The 27,771-nt window shown below is 38.9% G+C and overlaps 1 protein-coding gene across 1 annotated transcript; it reads left to right on the top strand.

The window, feature by feature from the left end:
- The first annotated feature begins 76 nt into the window (after positions 1–76).
- On the top strand, positions 77–26,645 carry LOC133919766 (nuclear-pore anchor-like). Its single transcript, XM_062364263.1, has 49 exons — positions 77–531; positions 615–761; positions 2,436–2,534; positions 2,948–3,076; positions 3,151–3,243; positions 3,319–3,384; positions 4,181–4,270; positions 4,358–4,435; positions 4,560–4,702; positions 5,505–5,613; positions 5,698–5,790; positions 7,273–7,321; positions 7,476–7,579; positions 7,645–7,713; positions 8,109–8,243; positions 8,346–8,450; positions 8,576–8,689; positions 8,811–8,889; positions 9,080–9,123; positions 9,214–9,287; positions 9,853–9,955; positions 10,107–10,241; positions 10,317–10,415; positions 11,563–11,604; positions 11,679–11,732; positions 11,992–12,171; positions 12,259–12,300; positions 13,116–13,160; positions 13,465–13,548; positions 13,992–14,066; positions 14,150–14,334; positions 14,435–14,537; positions 15,037–15,153; positions 17,107–17,199; positions 18,889–19,041; positions 19,119–19,172; positions 20,203–20,316; positions 20,450–20,527; positions 20,626–20,775; positions 21,637–21,708; positions 22,218–22,364; positions 22,441–22,494; positions 22,592–22,679; positions 23,283–23,347; positions 23,417–23,524; positions 24,306–24,368; positions 24,558–24,735; positions 24,952–26,261; positions 26,347–26,645. Exons 1-49 carry the CDS (start codon positions 226–228, stop codon positions 26,398–26,400), a joined length of 6,171 nt encoding a protein of 2,056 aa, XP_062220247.1. The 5' UTR covers positions 77–225; the 3' UTR covers positions 26,401–26,645.
- Positions 26,646–27,771: the final 1,126 nt, after the last annotated feature.

Below are 27,771 nucleotides of genomic sequence, written 5' to 3'. Positions count from 1 at the left end.
ACATCAGGTTCCTTTACACGCTTCCCGACCTAGTATATTGCTGCCTCCGCTCACGCCGCTTCGCGTCTCTCGCCGCTGTCTCCACTCCCCCGTTCCATCCGTCTCCCTCCGCTTCCGCCACCACCACCCCACCCCCCTCCCCGCGGCGGTCGCCAAACCCTAGACTTCTAGACCCATCCCACGATCCCTGGCGGGCTAGGGCGCCGCCCCACCCATCCCGCGGCGATGCCGCTGTTCATGTCCGATGAGGAGTTCCGGCTCCTCGGCGGCGACACGGCCGCCGTCGCCGAGCGGGCCGACGCTGCCATCCGCGAGCTCCGGCGCCAGGTGGACACCGTACGCGCCGAGGCCGACGCCGCCGCGATCGCGGCCGAGCAGACCTGCGCCCTCCTCGAGCAGCGGTACGCCTCCCTCTCCGCCGAGTTCGATCGCTCCCAGGCCGAGGTCGCCGAGCTCGCCGCCTCATCCGAGCGCCGTGCCGCCGAGCTTGCCTCTTCCCAGGTGGAAATACATCAGCTCCGCATCCAGGCGGTACGAACTCTAGGTTTTCAGTTGAATTATCGCTTTGTTTTATTTAGCTCGTAGCTCGGCGCACTGATCACTCGGTGGTGTAGATTTCTAAGGACGGCGAGGTGGAGAGGCTGAAAGTTGAAATCTCGGAGCTGCACAAGTCGAAATGCCAGTCGCTTGAGTTGATTGAGCAGAGGGATGCAGAGATTAAAGAGAAGGATGAGATAATCCAGAGCTACTACGATAAGATAGTGAGCTCCTCTGTTCACTTAACTACTTTTAATAATCTACAGTAACCAGTCCATTTGGCGGCCATATCATAGCGAATGTATCACATGAACAACTTTGTGCCCTGTGCAACTGAATATGGCATTCCTTAAAAAATCTATGCTATTCATGTAGAGAAAATGTGAATATTGCAGGATGGTTCAACACTTGTATAGTACCATATGTTAGGATGTGTGGATGCTGGTAGAGTTTGTCTTATCAACATTGAGCTTTTGAATGTTTTCAATGGCTTTTTGGATGTTGCAACAGAAGTCTGTGTGATTTAAAAAAGAGCTGCACAATTGGATTTCTTCGTTTCTGTTGTTACTAGGTAGATTTCAGAGTGGTATATATGTACCGATACAAAGAAGGCACTGCACTGTGGATAAAGTTGCTGGCTTCAGTCATCATTTTCCTCGAGGATAGACTTTTGCTTGTTATAATTAGTCCATTAACAGTGGACTGTAGGCTAGCTGTGTACTTATGTGACATTCTGGTCATCTTTGGAATACTGATGTGTAATTATAATGAAAATATGCTTCCAGTTTTATTCTTTTCTAGTAAAATGATTAGCGTCTGGTTTATACTGTTGTGATTTCCAGGAAATATATAGTCAAGTCCATTCCAGGAAATAAACAGAAAAAGGATCTCATGCATGCTCATGACATGTAGGCCTGATAATGGACTTAATTAATGAATTAGTTCCTAGCTTTACATTTCATGAACTAATATCCATCCAAAGTGGTCCAGTTGTATAACACTATATATTATACTATGTTGGAGTGCACCTGGACTTGCCACATGCATGAGTTCTGCCATGTTGTTAAACTTTGTTTCTTACCCATTTTCCCTGAATAATTTATCTTGTGATGGGACAATCTCGATTATAATTGCCAGGTTAATGTTTTAATATTGTATGATTGTATCTTTCTTGTAATAAAAGAATTTACATTTTTAGCAATGTGGACATGCCTATGTCTTTATAGTTATTTTGGTAGAGGTTATATGTATTGTGTTGTCAATGGCTCAATGCAGTCCAGAGAGTGGAGTATTTACTACTTAAAGAGTCTGTTTGATTAATTGCCACACTATGCTACACTCAAGTTAAGGCAACACTCACTATCGGTATGTGTTTAAATCTCGGCACAGCTCTGACAAACCACACTTTTGTACAGGTGCAAAGTTTATGCATGGCCAGTCAGAACCATGCACCTTCTAACACCCACTCCAACAAAAGAAAAAGAACCCTCAATAAAGTGTTAAAGAGTGCCCAAGTATACAGCTCAAATGCTGAACTTAGACTAAATTAGCATTCCCTTTCTAAGCTATTTAAGCATATATTCTTAGATTAGCGCCCTCTGAATGTTCCGCCAAGCCCTGCCACTGCTTTTGTAGCCCTACAACCTGCGGTCATACACTCATTTATATGTCCTCTTTTGCCCAAGCTGCAAGGGGCAACTTCTCTGCCACAAGGAGTATGGCTTACCACATCTTGCCAAGTTAGGTGTGGCAGCCAACCAAACAAGCTTTTAGTTTTTTCTTAGTTTTTCACATTTTCCTTTTTGAGATTCTAATGCTCCTTTACCTTGGGGATCGTGTATAAATTCTACCTTTTCTGGCGTAAATTATCTGAAAATCTGGATTTATCGTCTTTTCAGGTAAATCTTGCAGACACTTCTGCTGGTAAAGAGGCTAGGATACAAGAGGTTGAAGCTAAGTTAACCCATTGTCAGGCAACATGCAACCGCATTACCCAGGTATGAACATAAAAGGGATTAAGTAACACAGAGATGCAAAGTTCTTATTTAAGTCATAACTTCCCTTTACCTTTTGGCTTATTAATACTCCCTCCGATCGCAAATATAGGTCGTTTTAGACTTGTGCACTAGGATTAAGAAAGTAAATCAAATGACCTTGTTGCCCTTTATTTATTCTGTATTGGAAAAGATAACTCATTCATTTGTGAGAGTGGTAGCATTTATTAAACAAGGGTAAGAAGGGAACAAAAGAGAAAAAATGCATAGAAGTTCGAGAATGACTTATATTTAGAGAATAGTTGAGAGGCTAAAACGACCTACATTTGCAATCAGAGGGAGTACTTCCTAATATTAAGCCTTACACATATGTCATGCAACTGTTGGTTCTTATATGGTTTGATTTTCTTTATCAGGAGAAGGAGCTGCTTGAAAAGCATAATCTGTGGCTTGATGAAGAACTGAAAGCAAAAGTTAAGAACTTAGCTGAACTAAGGAAAACAAATATGGATGAGGAGGCTAGGATGTCAGCTAAAATAGCAGAGGTGAGTTTTTGTGATTTGATTCAAGATGTGATAGATGGGATTTAGAAGACATTACCCTGACTTTTGTGTTTCAGCTTGAAAGAGAGATTTCTGAATCATCTAGTTCCTCGAGGCGAAGCAAAGAACGGATCTCTGAACTAGAGCAAAGGGTATCCTACGTGGAAAAGGTAAATTTTCAAACAGATGATTGCGATATTACTTTCGGCATCTAATTTAACTGTTTCATGTTTTGTTGATCGAAGGAGTTGTGCTCAACAAAGGACACTGCAGCTGCTAATGAACAACGTCTTGGTGCTGAGCTTTCAACAGTATGGTTTTATCTCTCTTAACTCCCTTTGTCCTTGCCCTGCCCTGTGTGTGTCAATATCAACTGCCTGTCTAGCGCCTAGGGATTTTTCCATTTGCCTTATATTATGCCCTCAGGTCTATTCGTTTTTATAGCTATCAACTGTCCTCAAATAGCACTTGAGCTTAAGCCCGTAAAACTTGCGTGCTTTTCCTTCTCTTTCTCTGAGAAACAAGATACTCCCTCTGTTTCTTTTATAGGGCGTATTAGGATGTGAAAAAGTCAAGCTTCATAAGTTTTGACTAGCAATTAATCAAATTTTATACATGTCTAGTGTACAAAAGTTGTATCAATAGATTCGTATTTCACAGATCTTTTAATACAATAATGATTTTGTAGCAATTAATAATATATTGTAAGAGAAATTAATGGTCAAAGTATACTTTGAAGACTTATTCAAATCCTAACATGCCCTATAAAAAGAAACGGTGGGAGTAGTTCACCGCCTTTTCTTCTTTTACCCTGGTGTGTTCAGTCTAGCCAAGTATGTTGCTATGCTTGCCGAATAGTTTGGATGAGACTTTTTGGCACATCTTGATTGTTAATATCTGATCCTGTTTAATACTTAAGACTTATTATGAATAGCTGATACAATGCTATGACCCTTCCCTTTTTTGTGGGTACCTTGAGTAGTTTAACCCTTTGTCATTGCATATAATGGTGGCTGTGAAGTTATGTTCTGTACCTAGGATTTACTGTCTATCCCTCTATCTCCGTTCTCTAGTCAGACGGTATATACAATAGCCTTTTGCTCTCAGGTCATGAAACTTTCTGAACTTTACAAAGAAAGTTCGGAGGAATGGTCAAAAAAGGCTGGGGAGCTGGAAGGTGTTATTAAAGCATTGGAGGTAATGCCTTTGCTTATATATCACCTTTATATATTTTTGTCCCAGTTCATACAGAAATACTTATGCTCAATTTCTCCTACAAACCAGACACATCTGACCCAAGTTGAAAATGAATACAAGGAAAGGCTTGAGAAGGAGACCTTATCCAGGAGAGACCTTGAAAAGGTATTTTTATATTTTTTATTTATCCTGCAAAATTTTAGTCAGTTGTAAGCTTAGTAGAACTTGTGGAATCCTAACAAGTATTTTGGATGTTATCTTTTTCTGTTATGCCATCTTTTTAATGCAGGAAGCTGCCAACTTGAAGCAGAAGCTTGAAAAGTGTGAATTTGATCTGGAGAATACAAGGAAGTCCAGTGAATTGAGCCTTATTCCATTGGCCAGCATTGCAGCTGGATCTGCTGATTTACTAGACACAGCAATGCAAGAACTGTACGCTTTCTAAAACTATTTGTCTTTTTTAGTCTTATGGGAACCTAGAACAGTGCCACTATTTTTAAAGCATCAAGAGTTTGGTTTATTATCCATTGATGCTTGCATTTCTAATTGGAACATCGTAGTTTTTCCTATAAATTTATTGTGCTCTGTTCAATATTTTGATCTTTTTCATATTGTTAGATCATTATATTGGATGGCGTGACCTTCTGTCTGTGTTATATCCTTCTAAATATGATTATCTATGGGGACATGTCTCATGTCATATTCCAAATCAACTTAAAATTTTCGGGTTGGTCGGAAATGTGTTACACCATCATACAAATTTGCAATGCTAGGAGAAATGAAATTGTGAAATATTTGTCAAATCATTAGCTGATGCCCATTCTTTCCTAATGATTAAGAACTGTATCACCCTAGCATGTTAATCCACTTTTACTGAGTGTGACCTACTGGCATGTGCCATGCCCTCGGCTCTGCTGCTGCTGGGGGAATGTGGCGGTGAATGTACCACCACCTAAACCTCTTTGGAGTAGTTGTAGTTCCTATTTTTCTAGGCTGGATTATGATGATATGTTCCATTTCCACCTGACCTATCGAAATACCCTTTTATATTATATTATCTGTCAAAATTAGAGAAATTTGACTTTTATGCTTTCTATAGTGTCACACTTCTGGATGTAGCAGTAAATACAACGAAAGGAAAAGGAAAAAATGACTCAGTGTTGAGTGAATCAAAATGATTGTTCCTACCTCTATTTTTCTCTTTTGTTAAACCTCACTCACTCCTATTTTACAGGCCTATTTCTGATGCAGTGAATCAGAATGACCTAATGATTGTTCCAAAAGTACCTAGTGGTGTTTCTGGAACTGCATTAGCTGCTTCTCTTCTTCGTGATGGTTGGAGTGTATGTCCTATATCTTTTGTACTCTTAATTGCTTAGCATTGTTTTCACCTCTCAAGTTGTTGATAACATTCATTGCATCATCAGCTTGCTAAGATCTATGAGAAATACCAAGAAGCTACTGATGCTTTACGTCATGAGAGGCATGGAAGGAGACACGCTGAAGCAGTTCTGGAAAGGGTAAATTATTATGCTTGCTACTATCTTTGAATCTAATCATATCCATCTTTGTTTTACCCTAATGATTGGGAATTGAGGAGAAGCATATTAGTTCTTCTAAAAGAAAACGGAAACAGATTAGCCTTTTCCTTCACAGATCCAGTGTGCACAAGTAGGTTGAGAGTACCAATGTAGATTTCCCTTCTAGGTTTCTACTGCCTTTTTTTATTACTAGAAGATATTAAGCATCCTTGTTTTCAGTCATGCAAATGCATACACCTTGCATAAAGGAAAACTTTAGTTATTTGGTTATAGTATTTTTTTGGACATTGTTATCCAGCATCCTTATCTTCAGTGGTAAAAGTAAGTTAGGTGGTAGTACAATGTGGTAAATAACTGTTCTGTATATTGTCCTGTCAAAACAACTGATATATATTGATTTGCGTGCTATGCATACCATGAAACTGTGCCAATGGTTCACGGATTTGCCCTTGTGATTTATAATTATATAGAAGGAAACTTTAGTGAATGTAATAACCTGTTATGTACTAATGCTGCACCATTTGTGTGAATTCTATTTTTGTGCCGACTATACAATGATTTGAGCTGACAGTTTTGACCGACATGACATTTGTTTTGCATATTGGATGCTGCTTTAATGTACCGCCATCTGAAATAGATGTCATCCTAGAATGCTTGCATCAGTAGATTCATCATCAAAATGAGTTCTATACCATTCTTATTTTATTATTTTTATTAGTATGTACTTTGAAAAGTAATGGTCAATGTGTTCATGCCCTAAGCAACAAGTAAATTGGTCTGGAGGTAGTATTGATTTTTCTAAACAGAATCGAGTTCCATTGCGGTGCATGCTCTTAGTGGTATGCTTTATGCCTTAAAAAGTTTGTTTTTGATTTCTCATCAAAATTTTACATTTTATTTTATTTAACACTGCAAGTTGCACATGACCATTTTGTACTTTATTGCCTACTTAAACTGTTAAAGTGGACCCATTAACAACCATTAGTAGATTCATAAGAGATTTTCATTGTAAGAAATTAGGAAAACAAGGGGCTGGTTTTGGTATGATTATCTTTTGTCTAGAAAAGGTTTCTCAGTATTTGTGCTCTTCCATAATTTTCACTTCTCCCCTTCCAACTTTTGGGATTAGTAGTGGTGGTGGTGATTTTGCAAAGTGTATAAACCATAAACATATCTACCACTTTCACTCTTAAAAGCTAACCATGCCTTGCAACAGAAAAAGTCATTATTTTTTAAATATAATTATTTTCTGATTAGTTTTGAACTTCTCCACGTATGTATTTTTTAGTAATTTTAACCAGTGGTAACATCCAGTATGTGCTAAATTAGAAAGCAGCAAATATCTGCTATCTGATATTTCAGTGGCAGTAACCAAAAGTTGCTTTGTTCGTTCTATGCTGTTTATTTTTTATGTTTGTTACCGGATCGTTGTTGAATATTTGAATATCCTTTGTACAAAAGGTCTTGCATGAAATCGAAGAGAAGGCTGAACTTATCCTAGATGAACGAGGTAAGTTTTCACTTAATGTTCTTGGCCTCTTGATGCACCACACAAGTGAAATACCAGTGCTTGACGATATGAAAGCACTGCAATAGTACTTATTTTATGATTACTAAGCTTTATGGCTAATCCATTTCTCTGTGTTTTTTTCTTCTGATTTCAGCTGAGCATGAGAGGATGATTGAAGCTTATGCTCTAATGGATCAGAAATTGCAGCAATCATTGCTAGAGCACGATAATTTTGAGAACACTATTAGGAATCTAAAGGTATGCAGGTATCATATGTTGATAAGTTTTGTATAATGAGGTTTTAACATCAATGTATATTCCAGTCAGAGCTAAAAAGGCGGGAACGTGATCATAGTATTGCACAGAAGGAAATAGATGACCTGCAGAAACAAGTGAGTATTTCAACCTACATTTCCGTTTCATTCCTTTTGTTTTCATTATTGATGTTTCAAACTAAAAATTACGTAGGAGCATGTGAACTTTCAAACGGATTGTTTGATGCGATGTAGATGTGTCATGTGAGATTTGGAGCAACTTTAGGTCGTTTGAGCCCTCATAGATAATATCTATTTATGAAGTGTTTACCCACAAAATGTCCTTCAATGCCGTCGTGAAGTTGCTCCAAATATGACTGACTCAAATCTAATCAAAAGGCGTGTGCACGGAGTTATATGAGCATCATTTCTGTATCAGAATGGAGCATCATTTCTGTATCAAAATGGCCTAAGGATTGTGGTATTGCATATCCTGATTCTAATTGTATGCTTTATTATCTAATTATTTGTAGGTCGCTGTTCTTTTAAAAGAATGTCAAGATGTACAGCTTCGTTGTGGTTCTAGCCTTCCAAATGTAGGTCAAGGTGTTGTTTCTGCGAGAATAGGCAATGGTCTTTCCAATGTAGAAGACAATCTTAAGGACAATGTAAGTCTCGTACTCTCATGCTATCCCTTCTAGGCCTTTCTATTCTACAGTAATTTTGCATCGCATTGCTATTTTGTGTTACTATGTGATAATCTTTGGCAGATGGCGTTTAAAGATATCAATGAGCTAGTTCAGCAAAATGTTCAACTTCGAAATCAAGTTCACATGCTCTCGTCTGATCTTGACAAAAAGGACATGGAACTTCAGGTAAATATGAGATGTAACTGTTCGTTATGAGTGCAAAATTTTCACTCTTCTATTCGTTAATAGCAAGTTGTATCTTGATTTCAGTTGCATGATGAGATGCATAACTTTATTCCTATCCTTTTTAGGAGAGCTTCCAAATTGAGTTGAAGAAAATTACAGACAATGCTGCTTCCAGAGTTGAAAAAGTGATGAAGAAATCTGAAGAACAAGCAATAATGATTGAATCTCTTCATCGATCCGTATGTCTTGCATATTCTTCTTGCCAAGACACAACAAATCCTTTTGCATTAAAATTTTAAGTCTATTCATACCATCATGCAACATGAATCTTAAGATAGCTTATTGTTATCTTTTTCATAGGTGGCGATGTATCGGAAGCTGTGTGAGGAACAGCAGAAGACTCGTTCGAATCTTGAATCAGTACCCAATAATATGCAAGGTTTGCTCTGTTATGCTTATAATTTTGTTTTTTTAATTTGTACTACAATTATTTGAATGCCTGCCATTCTTGTGTGGGGTTGACAACGTGTTGTGGTAGTGTGAGTGGTGTCAACTGTTAAGGCTCTTCGACTGCATATTGCTGCTCTAGCATGTTGGCTATACCTCATTGTATTCTTTTTATTCTCTAGGTAGCGGCAGAACGGACCTGATGGTTCTATTTGAAGGATCACAGGTAATTTTCTGAATGATACTTTCCATAGAGCTTATATGATACTATGGTTTTGATATATGCCATCTTGTGTTTTCTATTTCCTCTTTGTAGGAAGTCTCGAAGAAAGCTTATGAGCAAGTCTGTGAGCGAGCCAGAATCATCGATGAAGAGCTGACTAAGTTGAGGTTGTATTTTCTCTTCTTCTTCTTCTTTTTTTTCTTGTTTTCTGCATGAGTGATAATCTTATAGCTAATGATCCTGAGATTTTTTTTTAAATTTTTCTGTTTCTTTCATTGTACAAAGAGGATTGGCAGTTAGGAAGGAAATAGTAAAGGTTCTAGGGGGTGGGTGGTTACAGTATAGGATACGCAATTTCCCCCTAAATTTTCTTTCTTTTTCTATCAGAAATTTGGTCTACAGCTTGTGTGGCATTTTTTTGAAAACATTAGATGATTTGCTTATTTACTATTTATAAATATTATGGTGAAAGAGCTTTACACATAAGCTGCTTCTTTACCCTTGATAATGTCCAACTCTGCAGTAGTCGGGTCCTGATAGCATTTCAATTGAACTTTCAATGTACCTCATCCGCACCAAGTGAGATGTCCTGTTTAAGTTTGCATGTGCTTCTGTTTTCATTTGTTTTTTTGTTTGATTGTAGATGGCCTACTCATTGAAGTTTGACTATATATGATACTCTTTCTGGATTAACTTGGAATACCTGATTAATACTTACTGTCGTTAATTCAGGACTGAGCTCGTGTCTCTGCGGTCTGAGCGTGATAAGGCAGTCCTTGAAGCTGATTTTGCTCGGGACCGGCTTAATAGATTTGCAGCAGAGCTTGAGCATCAGGTTCTTTTTGTGTGTTGTAATCTTGTTTGCTCTTGATCTCTTCCAATTGTATTCCTCACACAATTGATTCTTAGTTCTTAGTTTCTTAGGTGATGATAACTCTTCTTTAATATGCTTCATCCTGATTTTTTTCATACTCCTGTAAATACAGAGGAAGGAAGCTAATTCCATTTCACTCAGAAACGCGGAGTTGATGCATTTGATAGTTGATTACGAAAGAAGGCTCCGTGAAGATTCAGATTCTAAGCAAGCTGTAGAGGAGAACTCAAGGAAGCTGTCAATGGAGGTCTATTGAAATTTAGTACTTCCATAAAATAATTATAACCATCCAGAATCCTGACACGATTTCCCAATATTCTAGGTGTCCATTTTGAAGCATGAAAAGGAGATTCTAGTAAATTCAGAGAAAAGAGCTTTGGATGAAGTCCATGGTTTGACGGAGAGAGTGCATCGTCTGCAGGTTTTTATTCAGTTCCACATCTTGCAATGCTATGGATTATGTTACACTTGTCAGTTCTTACCACTTATCTGCTGACATAGTTGTGTTACTGAAAGAACATGTAAATTCTTTTCCATAGAATCATCCTTTATTATCTTTCTTAGTTAACTACATGCTTGTAGTATGGAAAAGGAGAGCTTACTGTATGTCTATTCTGGTCCTCGAATAGTCCCATATGTGGACAAATTTACAAAGCTTTTCCCAATATTTGATGGTTGCACAACTTTATGGTCTAAGCTTGCATGCACAAGCAAGTTATTTTTAACTATCTAACTTATTCTTTAATGTCAAGAAATAAAATATGATATGGCATGGAGGAAATTGGAGAGGGCATCTGAGGAGATGCTGGGTTTGAGGCTTGGATGGATTGGGTAGAGGAATGGTAAGGGCGATGGATCACCGTCCCGGCAGTGGCAGGGCTTGTCTGCCGTCGTGGCAGGAGGCTCTGATCTGACTGAAACTATAAGGAGTTTACTTCTTTGATGATGCAAATTTAGCATACGGGTCAGCCTTTTTAGATGGAGTCATCTAAAGATGGTAACAAACCAACAAACAAATCATTACTCTTAGAAAACAAACCAACTTACTTAGGAAACAAACCAATCTGCTTATCTCCTCTTGATTGCTGGCTGATATTCATGCCCCTGGGTCGGTTGGCGCGGCAAGTGTGTCTGGATCTGATGTGGCTGTGGCCATTCCGCACTTCTTGCAACGGAGGTCTTGCCAATGAAAGCATCCAAAATAATAACTCGGATGCTTTTGGGACTTATCTTTGATATAAGGCATTCAGAAACTTTTACTGACCTGGAGACAGATAAGAAAAATCCAATAGTTGGTGATACATTTGTCTCTGCTTATGTCCCAACCACAATAAGAGAAATAGCTGTAAAATATGTTATTATAATCTTGTCTGGTTAGAGTGAACAACTTTTGATCTTTGTTTTCCATGTTATTATGCAACACGTCGATTTAAATAATTGTGAGGCACTCTTGCTGTAAGTACAGGCACAACATTTTTCGTTGCATTGTTAGATTTTAATTTTGTATCATTTTATATGATTCTATTCATCTGTATATATGCATATCACCCTGAGATATTGCATTGCAGGCTACAATTGACACAATACATACCACCGAGGAGGTTAAAGAGGTATGCAGTGTTTAGATGAGTCATGGAAATGCTTGAAAAATATGTGCCTCTTTGTTAATTTGTGAATAATGTAGAATGCAAGGTCTATGGAAAGGAGAAATCGCGAGGAGCACATTAAGCGTCTTGAAGTAAGTCTCCTCTTTGGAAGCAATTATGCTTTACTATTTTTGCATGATGTCCAGAGGCTTGCATTTTTCTTTCTCATGGTTTGCCAATTGTGTTTTGGCTTTATGTTGTGAGGACTAAATAATATTGACACTGTTCTTGTGTTCAAGCTTTATTTAACTGCTCAAAACTAAGCATGAGTTATCTGGCTTGCCTTTTTCCTTTTTAAATTCGTTCACTTGTACGTTTTCCTTGTTATTCATAATCTGAATGGTTTTGTAGAGAGATTGGGCTGAACTTAAAAAGGAGCTTCAAGAGCAGCGAGACCATGTTCGCGTTCTGACGCTTGATAAGAAAAATGCATTTGACAGCTGCATGAATCAGGTAGATGATATGAGAAAGGAGCTACAGAACTCATGGAAAGCTGCTTCTGATGCTGAATCAAAGGCTGCCATTTTGGAGGTTTGTTGAAGTTTTTTTATTATAGCTAGACTGCGGGGGCATTATATTTGAGATTGTGACAATGTTAATATCATTTGTTCCCTGCAGGCCAAGTGTTCTGATTTAGAGGCAAAGCTGAAATCTAGAAAGGTAGATACAAATTAGTTTTAAACCATGATTTTTTCAAGCTTTGAATATCAGAAATTGGTTATATTTATATTTTGGCATTGGTAGTCCTCATCGGTTTCTACCTTCTGAAGTATTCACTAGTAAACTATTATGGCCTATGTGATGATAGTTCTGTAGTAGTGACCAAAGTGCATGCCTGTAGAGGATGTTAAGTGTGTATCCTGTAAGAGGACCACATGGATTCAGTTGAAAGGCCAAATCCATAATAATAATGAAATATTGACCTGATGGGCTCTTTATTTATATGCCGCTCCAGTACTTGTAGGGTACGCGGAATGTTTTGTTTTTTTAAGGAGGGTATGTGGAATGGTCAAGATAACATTGAAAGAACCAAGTTTAATTTTCAGAGTGTTGTTACTGATATATTATTTTCCTGAATATTTCCAAACAGAAAATATCCTAGTAGATTTTTAATCAGAAGTACTTTCATATGATTATATTTTTGTACGGCGTAAATCTGGATGATTAATGGAAGGAACACCAGACATATCCCATACTTCTCGCTTTAACCGATCGGCTGATTTTTACTAACATATTATTACAAAAAATATGGTCAAAATCCCATACAAGGGGCCGTAAAAATTAAAAAATGACATCTATTTGGTAACGGAAGGAGTACATGATATAAAGCATATACCCATTATGTGATGCCAGTTGTTCATGGCCAAATTTCAAAAAATGGCCAGTTTGAACCTCGCATCGTTTCTGAGATCTTATATGTTGTGTTAGATAGATCATAATCATATAATCTACTAATTTTGCTGTTATTCTATTAGGTCATGTTTAGGGATGGTGGTCATGACATCTCAGCTGCAACTGAGGTGAGTTAATTTTGTCAAATTTTGTTGTTGTGTATGCCAATAACTATGTATCCATGAGTTAATTTTGCTGTTTTATTCCAATAACTATGTATCTGCGTTCATATTTACTGTGGGATAATCGCAAGACTACGGTACTGACTATGATTTAAAAAGGATTCTGTATTTCCTTGTCTTTTCATACTTTCTTTTGGATCATCACTGATCACTGAATCTTTTCACCGGATGTTATGCCCACACCCTCCTGTGTTAAATGCTCCTTGTGTAACCACCTGCTGATAAATGATAATGTCTTGGTCATTCGTAGGAGAATGATGAGGTATTCCGGTTGAAAGAGGAGTTAGAAAAATACAAAGAGGACTCACAAGCAAATAAGAATTACATGGTTCAGGTGCCCCCCACTCCCCCCTCGCGGACTCCCTCTCTCATCTGAAAGTTGCCATTAGCCTGTTTCATAATTTCACCTGATGGGAGTGCATCTCTGTTAATTTCAAGGAAATTTTACCTATCTAGTACCTAAATGTATAAATGTTTATATGTATACGCACTGAAAAAATAAAGAAAAAAAATCGAAACCACTTTGTACCACTATCTAGCTTCGGAATCACCATGTAGCGACATTCCCCATTTCCTCCCTGATCTTTCCTGTTAGCAACATATCCAGGGGGCTACGGTGCTTGATTGCTCTGCTTAGAATTTAGAATAGGAGAGGCTGATACATAAAAGTTAAAATAGAGGCCTCCGCTGCAATTTTGCCTTCCAGTAAAGTTGCCTATTTACAATGCCATTTATATCCTGACACTTCTGAATCGCACAACATAAATTATTGTACAGTACAAAGAAATTGCACACTCAAATGAAGTTGCGTTGAAGCAATTAGAATCTGCCCATCAGAACTACAAGACCGAGGTACCAAAATTATCTATATTTTCCAATGTATTTTGCTTATCTTTACTGTAGATGCACATTGACTTTTATCTTTTCATTTTTAGTCCGAGGCTTGCAAGAAAGCATTGGAAGATGAGATTGCTAAGTTGAGGGATAAGTTGTCTGAAATGGAGAAGAGCTATGTGATGAAGTGTGAAGGAGCTGCTAACGGGATGGAATCTAAAGAGAAGCAAATCACTTCTCTCATGAATGAAATTTCAGTTCTAAGAACTGAAGTTTCTCAGAGAGTGTAAGCATTTGGTTACTTGAAATCGAGGCATGGAGTACTTTTCTAGTGTTTCTAGAGTTGTTTGACATATTGTTTGTTGGTGCTTTGTTCCTCGTAACAGATCACATATAGAAAATTTAGAGATTGAATTGGCTTCCTCAAAGAGTGCACTTGATGAGCAGTATAAGCGTTGGCGAACCACTCAAGACAATTACGAACGACAGGTATTTTCTTTGCATATGCCCATGTGAACCATTTTTCTTCCGAACAACATTTCTTGTGTGTGCCTTTTGGTTTTGAGGGCAGGTGTTGAGGAGAAGCCTGCTATTGTGCTCGATCTCCGGGTTAATCTTGGCTAAAAAATTGGAGAACTTTTTTACTACTGATCTGACATTCTTGCTGCTTACGATGTATATAGTCATGTGCTGCATAGATTTTAGTGATTTCGCTGAATAATTCATTTTAAGCTGTTAAATTTATATCCAGTTGCATCTCAAATTGTAATGGCTGATGCATGTTAAATTGTTGGCTTTACTATTAAAAAGATGCGCAAAAGGCTAATGCATGCCAAACTAGTCTTGTACTAGCTATCATAAACCACTTTAAATCGCATGATTGATTCATGAATCTCTACCTGTTTATGTTTATAATGAATGTCCCAAGTGTGTATGAATGCAATGACTTATACTAATTTGTATTCCTGTTTACATCTGTCTTCTGTAGGTTATCCTGCAATCTGAGACAATACAGGAGCTGACAAATACTTCTAAGCAGCTATCTTCATTGCAGCATGAGATCACTATGCTTCGTCAGACAGCAGATGCACAAAAGGCTGAAAATGTAAATTGCACTGCCACTCTGACCTTTGCTATTTTTTTGGCTAAAATGTTTGACAAAGCAAATATGCCTTTTGTTGCAAGCATTTAGTTTTTGTTCTCAGATGTGGCGTGCCACACCTCCATAGCTCCTGGCCTGCCCTTTTTCTTTTCTTGAACGCGCAGGAGAGTTGCGTGTCATTACATTAAAGAAGAAGAAAAGAGAAACAAAATACAAAGAGCACAGTACAAAAACACCACTCAACCCACACCCACACGAGGAAAGAACATATGTGCCATGATAAATACGGAAGAAACCAACCAACTAAATGAACCGAGGACCCCCTGCAAACTACCTAGCTAGCAAATACCGAAGGTCTCAAGCCCCGGCAGCGATCCAAAGCGAGCTCTCATCAGCCACCATGAGCACCACCAAGCTCACACTTGGAGTTGCACCGTTGAAGACACAGTTGTTGTGATGTTTCCTCAACTCCCAAGCTACCAGAATTATGAGTGAATCAAGACCTTTTCTGAATTGCTTGTCGACCCGTTGCACCGTTGAAGACATAGTCGTTGTGATGTTTCCTCAACTCCCGAGCTACCAGAATTATGAGTGAATCAAGGCCTTTTCTGAATTGCTTGTCGACCCTCTGGCTTGCACGGTACCACCAAGTGGAGAAAAAAGCCGTGTCCAGCTGTGAAGCAGTAGCTTGCAGCCCAAACTTTAGGAGGATTGTGAACCATACCTCTCTTGCAAAAACGCAGGAGATTAGAATGTGCTGAATGGCTTCATCAATCGCAAAAAGGACACAAAGCCGGGTGTGGCAGACCTCGCTTTGCAAGCCTATCTGCTGTCCTGCACCTATTGAGAGTTGCGAGCCATAAGAAAAACTTGCACCGTAGAGCGCCCAAGTCTTCCAAATGCGTTTCCAAGGGGCGAACTTAATGGACCCGACGAAGAGAGCATTATAAGCTGATTTACTTGTGTAGATGCTTGACTTTGACAATTTCCAATAATGATGATCTTGTACCCCTTGCTGTAACATGTCACCTTCCAATAAATCCCAAAGGTGAATGTATTCAATAATTACTGTGGTGGTAAGGGCTCCTTTGATATCCGCCACCCACCGGCGACCCTCCAAAGCTTGACTCACTGTCCTTTGATTAAGATCTCGTCGGGGAACAAGTAAAATGAGATTAGGAGCCACTTCCAAAATTGTACTGCCCTGCAGCCACCTTCCAGTCCAAAATTTTGTGTCCCTTCCATCGCCAACTACAGTCACCGTGGCCATGTTGAATAGAGCCTTCGCATCCTGGCCTGCCCTTCATAAACACCTTTCTTATCCAAAAGTGAACCCCAATTTTGGCACAAAAATAAGTGGCGATGAGGAACCAAACTTCCTCATAAAGTTTCTCAGGATATACATACTTAAAACCCAACTACTGGTACATGATTAATTGACTATACTGGTAATAAGAGGCTGGTTGCTGATGAATCTTATAACACCATTTTCTACTTTTAGGGAATATAGTGGAAATACATATTACTGGTTTATAGAAACATTTCATTCTTGTGCAAGAAGTTGGATAACCAAATTCTCTTAAGTTGTAATGTGACCAAATGTTGGCCCTTTCTTTGAAATTTCTTGTCCTGCCCAACCAGTTGCATTCCCTATCTTGTCTTGCCCTACTTAGTCAACTTCTTGTTTTTGTAGTATGGCAGGCTTGAATGCCTTGAATGCCATCTTTGTTTTGATTGGTGAACTTTATTGAACCTTGATATTCTCTTTTCTCCTTGTTATACTAAGCTGTAGTTATCTTAGATAAGGAATCTTGAGCATCGTATGTTTTTGTTCACACCTTTTGATCGTCTTGTGAGAAATGGGCAAAGCAATCGAGAAAGAAAATTTAGTTTGGGCTTTTCTTTCAATATTGACATTACTTGTTACGTAACTAATCCACTCTGCAATCATTTCAGGATGCTCTAAGAACATTTGGAGAGCAAGAAAAGGTAGTATTATTGAAAGAAAAGGACGAGGCCTTGCGGAAGTATAATGAGATAAATGATCAGGTTGTTTTACCTTATGTCTGTAATATAATTTTCTTTATTTCCATCTAGCAATTCTTTTGTGTTGAATATGGCATGAATTTAGCCAAAGAGCACTGGTTTTCACATCTTTATCATATGGTTCACACTAGAAAATATTTAATACACTATTATTATTTGCATTGTTGTATTATATTACATTTTGATGCTGTGTTATACTTCAATAAGTAATTTTCTGCCTGTTCTTTTGGTTGCGCTATTGCTAATGAGTTATTTTTGGAGATTATATAGTTAATTAACTTATTGCATAGAGCTAACAGACAGTGTTAGTTACTTAGGTGGATGTCATACTGGAGATTATATAGTTTAGCATAACGGAGGTTCAAATAATGGATGTTAATAGTGTACTTTTGAGGGGCATATGTTTTATATATTGGTATCTGGAACTTCAACACAAATATGTATTTTATTTAGTGATTATCATTTCAATTGACTGATGACTTGTGTTTGTCAGCCTGGTGCACTGTTGTATTTTTACTGGGTCTGTCATGCAAGAAAAAATGGATTGTTTTTAACTCTTTTAGGAATGAAATATTTTTTTTTTGACATTTCAACTCCGAAGGGAAATTGGCTGGTGGCCAGGGTATCCAGAATCCCCTTTAGCAAAAGTACAGATAATGCAAAATGTTGCAATGCTTCAAAAAATCCATAAAAAATCATGTATGTAGTGTAGTACACATAAAGTTAAGTAAACCTGCAAAAAATCAATTTCAAATTCATCCTAGTTTTCGAGATTGAAAAAACACAAGTGGTACTGTTAGCACATGATGAACAATGCCGGATTGGCTCCTTGTCTATTTTGTTGCTTGACATCTAGGATGAATTTGAAATTGATTTTTTGTATGATTACTTAACTTTATGTGTACTACATACATGATATTTTTGACGAATTTTTGAAACATTGCAACATGCTGAATTCACTAATGGGGACGGCCAACCCCTGGATACAAAATTCACACTCTATTTTAAATTCTTTTTCAACAACTAGGTCTAAAACTTTTCTGGTCATGGAAATGGATACTAGTTATTTAATATTTAAGTAGAACTGCATGCTTGTTAGACATCCTCTTTTCCTTTTCTGATCATTTGCCTATTTCAAGTCCAAGTATGAAGCGGAATGGTTATTGTTGGGTTCAGTAGACATGTTTGGAATAATTAATTGACCCTATCAGCACAGAGCGGTGTCTTATCTTGCAAAAAAGCTAGAATGCTTTCAACTCAATAAATGTCTTACTTGAAATTGTCTGATGTTTCAATGGTGAAAGAGATAGACTTATTACTTGACACTGTTTGACACTGAAAAGTATATGCTAATTAGATATTGTTGCATTCTTGGACCGGTGTCTATTTCCACATCTAACCTTATGTTTTAGACATAGATATTTATGTTCATTCCCTACTTCAACTAGGGATATCTTGGAGTATGTGTTTTCCATCTTTACCAACATATTCAAGGGTATCTGGTCTTTAAAAAACAATTCAAGGGTATCCAACTTATATTAAATTTCATTCCACTGTTTTGGAGTATGCAGCGAATTAAATGGCCTGTTGTCACCGGTGAAATATCTTAATGCTATTCTTTGCATAAAAATGATGTTGAGTTTATCTAGCATATATTTGTTTTTTCATTTTTACTTTTTGTGATGAGTGCAGAATAGAATTCTACTCAATCAACTAGAAGCTTTGCACATTCGGTTAGCTGAGAAAGAACGGAGTATTGCTGGGGTTTCATCACAACGTACCGACTCACATGCTGAAGACGATCTACATAGTGTCATCAGCTACCTGCGCAGATCGAAAGAAATAGTAAGTATATGATTTGATGTTTTTCTTTGTAGTATTCATTTGCATCATGTGGTTATTCAGCCAGTTGACTATTTCAGGCAGAAACGGAGATATCATTGTTTAAACAGGAGAAGTCACGGCTTCAGATAGAAGTATGTTATGCTTTCACCTGTCGGACATTTTTCCTTGTTCGAAATGCTTTTGAAATAATTGCGTATGATGGACATAAAATTGGTTTTGTCCGACCTGTTTGATTTTTTTGCTGCCAACTCCTCTCGTAGCAATTGTTTCAGCAGACTTGACTTATCTGCCTAATAGCCACTTTGGTTCAAATACATAGTTTGTGACTGCCCCATGTATCTCTACTATATAAAACACGAGTTGGTTCCCGCGTCACCTCTCTCCCTACTTTCCTCCCATCTAATAAAAACCCCTAAAATTTGAAAAATTTACCCACTTTTGCCATCCAGCTACGGATATGGGGCCCGTTTTACTAATGACAATAAATAAAGCAAATTAGGAGGGAAATTAGCTTATAATCTCCTTTTTCGTTGCATCCGAGCTGGGGCTCGGTTGGCTATGACGGGGAGAGCAAGTAGCTCAAGCCCCTGAGCCACCCATGTTCGATTCCCAGGGGGCGGCGTGGGATGCACCATTTACGCCTCCAATGAAGGCACCGGGGTAGGTCCGGAGCTCAAAAAAAAAAAAAACTCCTTTTTCGGATCCCATATGAAATCAAATTACGGCATCACTCCTGACGTATTTGTTTGGCAGTGCTCCCATAGCGCATCCACATCGCCATACCTTGAGTTTGTGCTTGATGTTACCGTGTTCAATATTTGTGTTTTCGTTGCAATGCACGGGCACTTAGCTAGTTTATGTTACGCTATACTTCTTTGCTACTGAAACTGGTGAACCTTGCTCTTAAATCAACTCTGGTGAGAAGTGCATTCACTGTTTTTTTGGCATGTTCTGCAAGCTAGATTTAACATATTTGTCTTTCATGAATTGAACTAGCTTTTCTAGACTTGATTCGGTATATATGGTTGGGTCCTTTTGCGTTAGAAGTGGTTGTACTGGATGCAACATGTCAATCGGCTTTGTAGTCTGCTCTAGAAAATTGAGGCATCTCACTTGGTTGTATTATTTCTAATTTGCTATGTTTCTGCCATGTTATTGTAGCTGGAAAGTGCATTGAAGTCTGCCAAGGAGGCACAGGAATTGCTGCGCAGTCAGGCTGATAGTGCCAGAACATTAATGTTTAAGGATGAAGAGTTCAAGTCACTGCAGCTCCAGGTGCGATTCTATTGTCTGTTCGATTTCCATAAATCTGTCGCTGTTTATGTTGCTTTAACCTGATTTTATGGTGGTTTTTAGGTCTTATTCTTTTGTGTAGCTTATCTGTAGTTTTTTTAATGGCTGACCTCAGGTGAGAGAAATTAATTTGCTTCGTGAAAGCAACATACAGCTTAGAGAGGAGAATAGGCACAATTTCGAAGAATGCCAGGTAAGATATTAATGCGGTCAGGAGTTCTATCGAGCAGTTTCTTTTATGGTCCATGTCTGGAACTCTGGATGTGCTTCATTTTGTTTTTGTGGGTGCAGAAATTCCGTGATGAAGCCCAAAAGGTTAAAATGGAATCTGAGGTGTTCGGTAACCTTTTACTCGAGAAGCAGGTAGATGCTGAAATACGCCAAAAGGAACTAGAAATGCAGAAGACAGAAATAGCAAATCTCAACCAAAGGATTTCTGAGGTATGATATCATGAAACATCTTTGGCTTTATTGAGATATAATTAAGTATTTCATCAAACTGCCTGAAAGAAGTGTCTGAAGGGTGTTGGTTGTATGTGTGCTGGTCAAACTTTTTGAGCTTTAACCATCTATATATTTTCTGGTATGGCGATTTTCCTTAAGAAAATGGCAGTATAATTTTCTGGTCAAATTTACTGTTATGACAGTATAATTTTTTAGCTCTTTAAAAATGTAATATAATATACAATCTTTGATATTAAATTATGTCAAAAATATAATGATCAAAGCTGCACTAGAGACCATGCCAAATCATGAATCTGCACCTTTCTGCTGATAGCTTCAAACTGCCAATTAGGTGGGGCACTGGGCACTCTGGTCAAGGGGTGGTTGGGAGCAAGTGTGTGTGTCTTGACTCTTCGTTCCGGGCATTTTGGGTGTAAAAACATGTATATTCAGTTTTCATTCTGGGCAGTGTTGATAATCTCCCAGTGGTGTAGCTGTGTGGGTTAACAGTGGTGCGAACCTGACATCCTTGGTTGATTTGCACCCCCACAAGGTTTTACCCTAGTTTCAGAAAAAAGGAGGCCCTTGAGAATTTGAAGCTGGGGCCTTGTGGGTGCGCACAAAATGGTTGGCCATGGTGTATTGGAGGGTGTTTAGAAATTTCAGCATGTCTGCTTTCATATTACGTGCTAATGTATTTTTGACATGGTTGGCCTTATACTGTATTCCTTTATTTATTCTATTGGTTTGTAATGTTGGTTAAATACCAATATATGCCATTTCAATTGTTATATCAGATTATTATGTTTGATTATTCTTCTATGCAGTTCTGCCCTCAACTTTTAATTTTCTCTGCAGTTGGTTGAAAATAACAAAGGCATTGATTTGGCTACCTACGAGGTCATGAAGGATGAGCTTCAAAATATCAAAGTTAGTGATTTGTTTCCTTTTTCTCTGAAATCTTTTTAATGTGTAGTAGCATTATTTTTTTATATATTTCTTGGTACATGCTTTTCATTCAATTGGATTCAATCTATCGCGTAAACAGTATAATGTCTGTCATTTTTGTATAGTTTTGACCAAACATTAGATGATCCATTTTAGTGCCATGTTTTTTCCCTTTATTTTGTGTCACCAAATTTTTTTACTACTTTTATTCCTTTGTTATGACGTACTGTATATGGGGGTTTGAGTATCACTATTGTGTTGTTTTCTTCTTTTGGATGGTAACTTGTTTTGGGTGAAACCGAAGGTTATTTTTTTACCAAGATTATCTGCAAAACTAGTAATTATGACAAGCGTGTTTGTGATCATAACTATTCAGAAGTCATTAAGTATCTGATTTCATTATTTGTGGAATAGTATTTGATTTACTGTGTGTTTTTTAGTGAGTTTTTACGTGTCATGATTATCACGTGAATAGTTGTTGTCTTCAACAGTCAACCTTGAGAGAGAATTTAATTGAGCTTGAAAGTGCAAAAACTCTTCTTTCCGAGAAAGAAGTTATCATAAGAAATTTGGAGGAGAAGCTTGCTGGATGTCAGTCTGAATTGGATTCCAGAGAAAAGAAGCTGAATGATGTAGAGGTGAGAATTACTGAAACTTTTAACACCAACCTATGACTTATTCCCAGTAGTACTAATAGTTATTTTCTTTTTGCAGGCTTCCCTGAAATCTGAAATTGACAAGCTAAGGAAGGTTAATTTCTCCTTTAAGGTTAGAATTTTTCTTACCTTTTCGGTTGCGATCAAAATGTCTATTTTCTATTTGTTATAAATTCATGTGGTTATCTTTCCCCAATTAAATGCTCCAGAGAAAACTTGACATCTTGATGAAGGAGAAGGAAGAGGTCATCAAAGAAAATCAAAGCCTTTTGAAGCAGATGGAGGATCTTAAATCAAGTACTTCCACTCTTTCTCATGCACATGCATCTTATTCTTTCTCACTTGAGCAGGCCTTTTTTTTTTGAACGGAACATTTCATTCCATTAGACATAGTGCTCAGCTAAATCGTTGGCCACAAGACCCAGAACAGAAGCTGGAAAGGAGTGCACACACACACGGCTATCCTGAGCAGCTATGACACCATACTTTGCGCACTCGTGCGCAACTTTGTTACATTCGCGATGACAAAAAGAAAAGTCGAAAGAAATGAACGACGACATAGGCTCTTCGCCTCTTTGATAATGACCCCATCGCTGCCCTGTCAAGTGAATCTCCCCTTAATGCACTGACAAGGTTTGTGCAATCTGATTCGAATACGACATGGTCAACACCTAGGATAATTGCCTCGCGAATGGCTGCCACACACACCTCTGCTTCTGCATGGAGTGCATCCAACCTTCTGCATGGAACACATCCAACAAATTTGTGAGCTTTCCCGCACCACAGGCCAAGCAATCTCCATGCACATCGCGAGCTATAAAGCCCTATGCACCAGCACCTGTGAGCAGACCTTTTGAAAAGGCTTTATGCTGTTGTTGCAAATCTGATATGCTTTAGCAGGTCAGAAGACAACGTCGGAAACTACACTTGAGCAGGCTATAAAAGAAAAGGATTTCAGGATACAGGTTAGCAGGTTATGCTTAAATGACGCATAAAAGTTTCTTCGAGCTTCTGACATAAATCAATATTAACAGACATTGGAAAGAACCCTGGAGAAGGAGCGAGATGATAACAAGAGAGAAAAAGCAACCCGCAAAAGGGCTGAGAAAGTCTTTTCGACCGCTGTTCAAAATGCAGTGCAGGTACATTTCTTCTTCTGTAGTCTTTCAGTATGGGTTCTCATTAGTGTCGGAACAAATTGGTATATATGTTCGATTTAACAACATGATTAATCTGTATTTATTTGTATGGCCTTTTTGGACGAGAGGATTTGTTCAAAATCCTTGAGATTTGGTCCTAGAAATTTTGCAAGTAATCTCTTCTAATTCAATGCCCCCTTACAATTAGTCTGTTCTTCTTATGTACTCCCTCCATTCATAAATATATGTCCTAGGAAGTGTGTAGTCAAGCTTTGACCATTGATTTAAGAACTATTTGGATTGGGCATATGAGCATGGCATCATTGGATTTGTCTTGAAAAATATATCCATCGCAGAGTTTAAATTTTTTTATTATCATTTTTCTATAAAAAAAGTAGCAGTCAAAGTTGCACATTGGACACTGTTCGGATATGACAGCTGATTGGTGGAAGATAATTGCGCTAATTGCCCGCGTCACCTACTGGGCTTGTCCCTGTGGCAGGAGGCTCTGACCATGCCAGTCCTTTATTAACTTATCTATTCTTTGCTTAGTGATAACTGGTACATAGCTATCTCTTTCATTGAGATGGCTTGACATGACTTCCAAATATAACTTATGGAAACTGATATACAGTACCTTCGCTACAGTACTATTGGCCAAAGGCCCATACCATTGTCCATCTAAAAAACATCATGTATTTACGAATTAAAGTAGTAGTAAATTGTTTGTGGGTTCGGGTTTGTCCCCTCTGATCGATGTTCTGGCTGCAAATGTTTGTTACAGGAGAAGAAACAAGTAGAAGAGTCTATAGAGAAGCATAAGCAGGCTGTGAAAGATGTGATTGAGGTATACTTTTAACTGCAGTTTTCGATCTTCCATTTCTTCCGTTGCTTTTGGTGACACGATTTCATGCATATGTTTCATCTTTTTTCTGTTTTAGTTAGAATCCTGATGTTTTCTTTAAAAGAATATCAAACATTTATCCTTTAAACACCTCCTATATCATAATTGAAAGTTGCTGTGCATTCTTTGCAGCATTATCCTGGATTATCATCTCAAGTGCCACCTGTGTCTGCACTGGAAGAGCAATTTCTTTCATACTTCCGCACGGCTAAAGATGTGGTGGAGTTTTCCAGTCCCTTGCGTGATGGTGCAACAACTCAGACCCTAGTTGTTGAAACTGCCGCTGTGGATGCACCTGCTGCAGCTACAGGTGCTTCAGTATTCATTTTGTTGTCATTGCCAGCATCATATTTACTAGTTGACAAAATTAGCTTAATGAAAAGTTTGTTAGTTACAATAAAGTTGCTGTTATCTTCAATGTGATGACATTTTATTTATAACGCATGCTCTCGAACCAAGATTTTCCTTTACCCCTCTTCTGATCAATGTGGATCAATGTGGGAGCTCATAAGTCATATTACCGCAGGACGACTGGTAGATACTCCACCAAGGCCTGCTAAAGTTAAAATGATGGAAGAGAGAGCAGTTGCTACTTTACCCAAACCAAGTACTGAAGTACGTAGACCAGGTGGAAGAAGACCCCTTGTTCGGCCTATTCTTGAACGAACTGAAGAACCACAGGCTGATACCGATGCATCAGCTGTCGAGGGTTCTATAGTTAGTCAAGACAAAGGTGGCCCATCAATAGAACGTGAAATTTCTGGTGGTGTACCGATGTTACAGCCTTCAAGTCGTAAGCGTCTTACCTCGTCTTCTCAGATGATAGACAATGTCTCATCTGGTGAGGCTAATGATGCCAATCCTCCATTAAAGAAGCCCAAGGAGGAAGACTCTTCACAAGGGACTAGTGAGCTCAAAAATGGTCAACCACCTGTCGGAGATGTTGCGGCACAGGTTGCTGTGCTTCCGTCAACTGATGACCAAGACGGACAACAGCCCACAGAAGAGATGGACACTGATCAGGCTTCTGTGCCAATTGAAGAGGCTGAGACAACAAGGGAAGATGATGTGGGTGATAAAGATGACACGGGGGCACATGTGGATGCATCAATGGACATCAAAGGCCAGGATACTGATGTTAGTATTGACATCAATGCAACTCCCGTAGAAGATGTGCTGACCAGGTCAGAGGCATTAGCGGAATCATTTGAAGAGGACCAGAAAATCGAAGATTTGAAGGAAGATGCTCAGCTTACTACTGCAACAGATGTTGACGATGAGATGGAGGAAGGAGAGTTGCCGGAGGAACCTGAACAACCTCTAGAAAGTACTGCACTGGGAGAAACTCATAGGGAGCCTTCGGATATTGGTGAGCAAGCTGGTAATGTTTTCAGGGCAGCATCTCCAGGAGGGCCAACAGAAAAGAGTGATTTTGAATTGTCAGAGACTGGGGAAGGTGATACTACTGCTGAACGTCCTGTAGTAGAACCAGACCAAAGCCTGATTGCGCAATCAGGAGGAGCAGATGCCTCATCAAGCAGAACAGCAGATCTATCCCCTGCACGTGAACCTTCCCCTAATCCAGTTCAGGTTGGTGCATCTTCTGAACAGCGGAACACCAGCACTGTAACGGAGGGGCGTGAACCTTCCCCTAACCCATCCCAGGCTGGTGCATCTTCTGAGCAGCGGAATACCAGTACTGCATCAGATGGTTCTGAAACTCGTTCCAGAACAATCATCTTAAGTGAGAGAGCCAGGCAAAACAGGCAAGCAAGGATTCAGCGCGCTCAACAGCCTGCCAGGGGTCGTGGCCAACAATCTCTTTCCCATAGGGGGGTATGATTTTATCGTTATACTTGTTCCGTTGCTGTATGCTTATATCTAGCATTACGCTGATTGAGAGGCTGCCTTTCTTTTGCAGAAAGATGCTGCTGGCCGAGGATCACGGGGACGTGGTGGGCGTGGTCAGACCTAGGGAATGACCGTCTTACTTGAGAGCAGGGATAGTTTTGTCCACGGACATGCTGAAATTGTCGTGTAATATCGTTGTCCATTTGTTTTTGTGCACCAATAATCATGACCATATATGCTGGCACCTGGCAGATTGTTCTGCGAATTCCGTGTGGCTGAGTGCCCCATATTAAATATGCCTTAACGTTGCATGTAGATCGCCCAATGACCCTGATTGTTTCATTAATAATCTTATGCTTTCTCATCAAAGTTGACGTGTCATGCCTTGGTATCAAAATTTGCATTATTCAAATTTTTTTACAATGTTAAGGCACCGCTCTGCGGGTTGTCACGTTGATGACTCCAGTAATGGTTACTGAAAAATATATGCTGGAACTTTTGATCCCAACTATCCGTATTGGATCGAATGGTTTAGGTCATACATGTTCTTCTAATTCCTCTAAAAATTACGGTATCTAATTAATGGCGTGGTTAATCATCGTCAATCCGATCCGTCGATGATCACCTCTTGCCCTCCCCTGCTATCCAGGTATGCTCCGGCTCCCATCCCATCCCTACCAATCACTGCTGCCCAGCGCGGGTACCTAACCCCTTTGAACCGATGCCCCCCTCGACGGCCGCTCCACGCGCTGCGTCCTCATCGCACCGAGCCGCTATTATCTCTATCGGGAGAGCGGTGATCATCCTCCTCGATCGCCACCGCCCGCTAACGTCGCCTCGCCCTCTTCAAGAAGGCCACCTCCGCGGGAGTTAGTCTGTCATCCTCCACAGAAGGCCTATGACGCCTCGCAACCAAGGTTCATGTTACCGACCGGAGCTCGATTACCGAGCTCCGGCGGTAACCGAAAATGAGCGATAATCGCGGTTACCGGTCAAAAATTTAAAAAAATTCGGAGAAAATTCATTTGGCAATTTTTGAATTTTGGAAAAAAAATCGCGATTTTAACTGTTCGGTAGCCGCTCGGTTTTGGTCAGTTACCGAACAGTTTGGGTCGGTTACCGAGCGGTTTTCTCGCATTTTTGAATTGGTCGGTTACCGAGCGGTTTGGGTCGGTAACCGCTTGTTTTTCTCGATTTATTGAGTGGTTTTATCGAATTTCAGCGTAGTTCAACAAAAAACCTAAAAAAAGGCTCAACCTTGTAAAATCAATAACTAATTCATCTGAGCTTCAAATCAAGTGAAACAAATTTTGTTGGCTTCCTTGTAACATGATCTACATGATAAAAGTATTTATACTCATAAAAAAGTTCAAAATTTTCTGTGAGAAATTTTATTTGTTAAACCAAGTTAAATGCATAGTTTACTCTTTGCTAATCCAAAAATCATGAAACTAATTTTTTTAGTCTTCTTACATGATCCTATGTCTTTTAAAAA

Source organism: Phragmites australis, chromosome 5 (assembly GCF_958298935.1).
Source record: "Phragmites australis chromosome 5, lpPhrAust1.1, whole genome shotgun sequence".
Classification (NCBI taxonomy): Eukaryota; Viridiplantae; Streptophyta; class Magnoliopsida; order Poales; family Poaceae; genus Phragmites; species Phragmites australis.
This window is presented reverse-complemented; position numbering and strand designations above follow the sequence as displayed.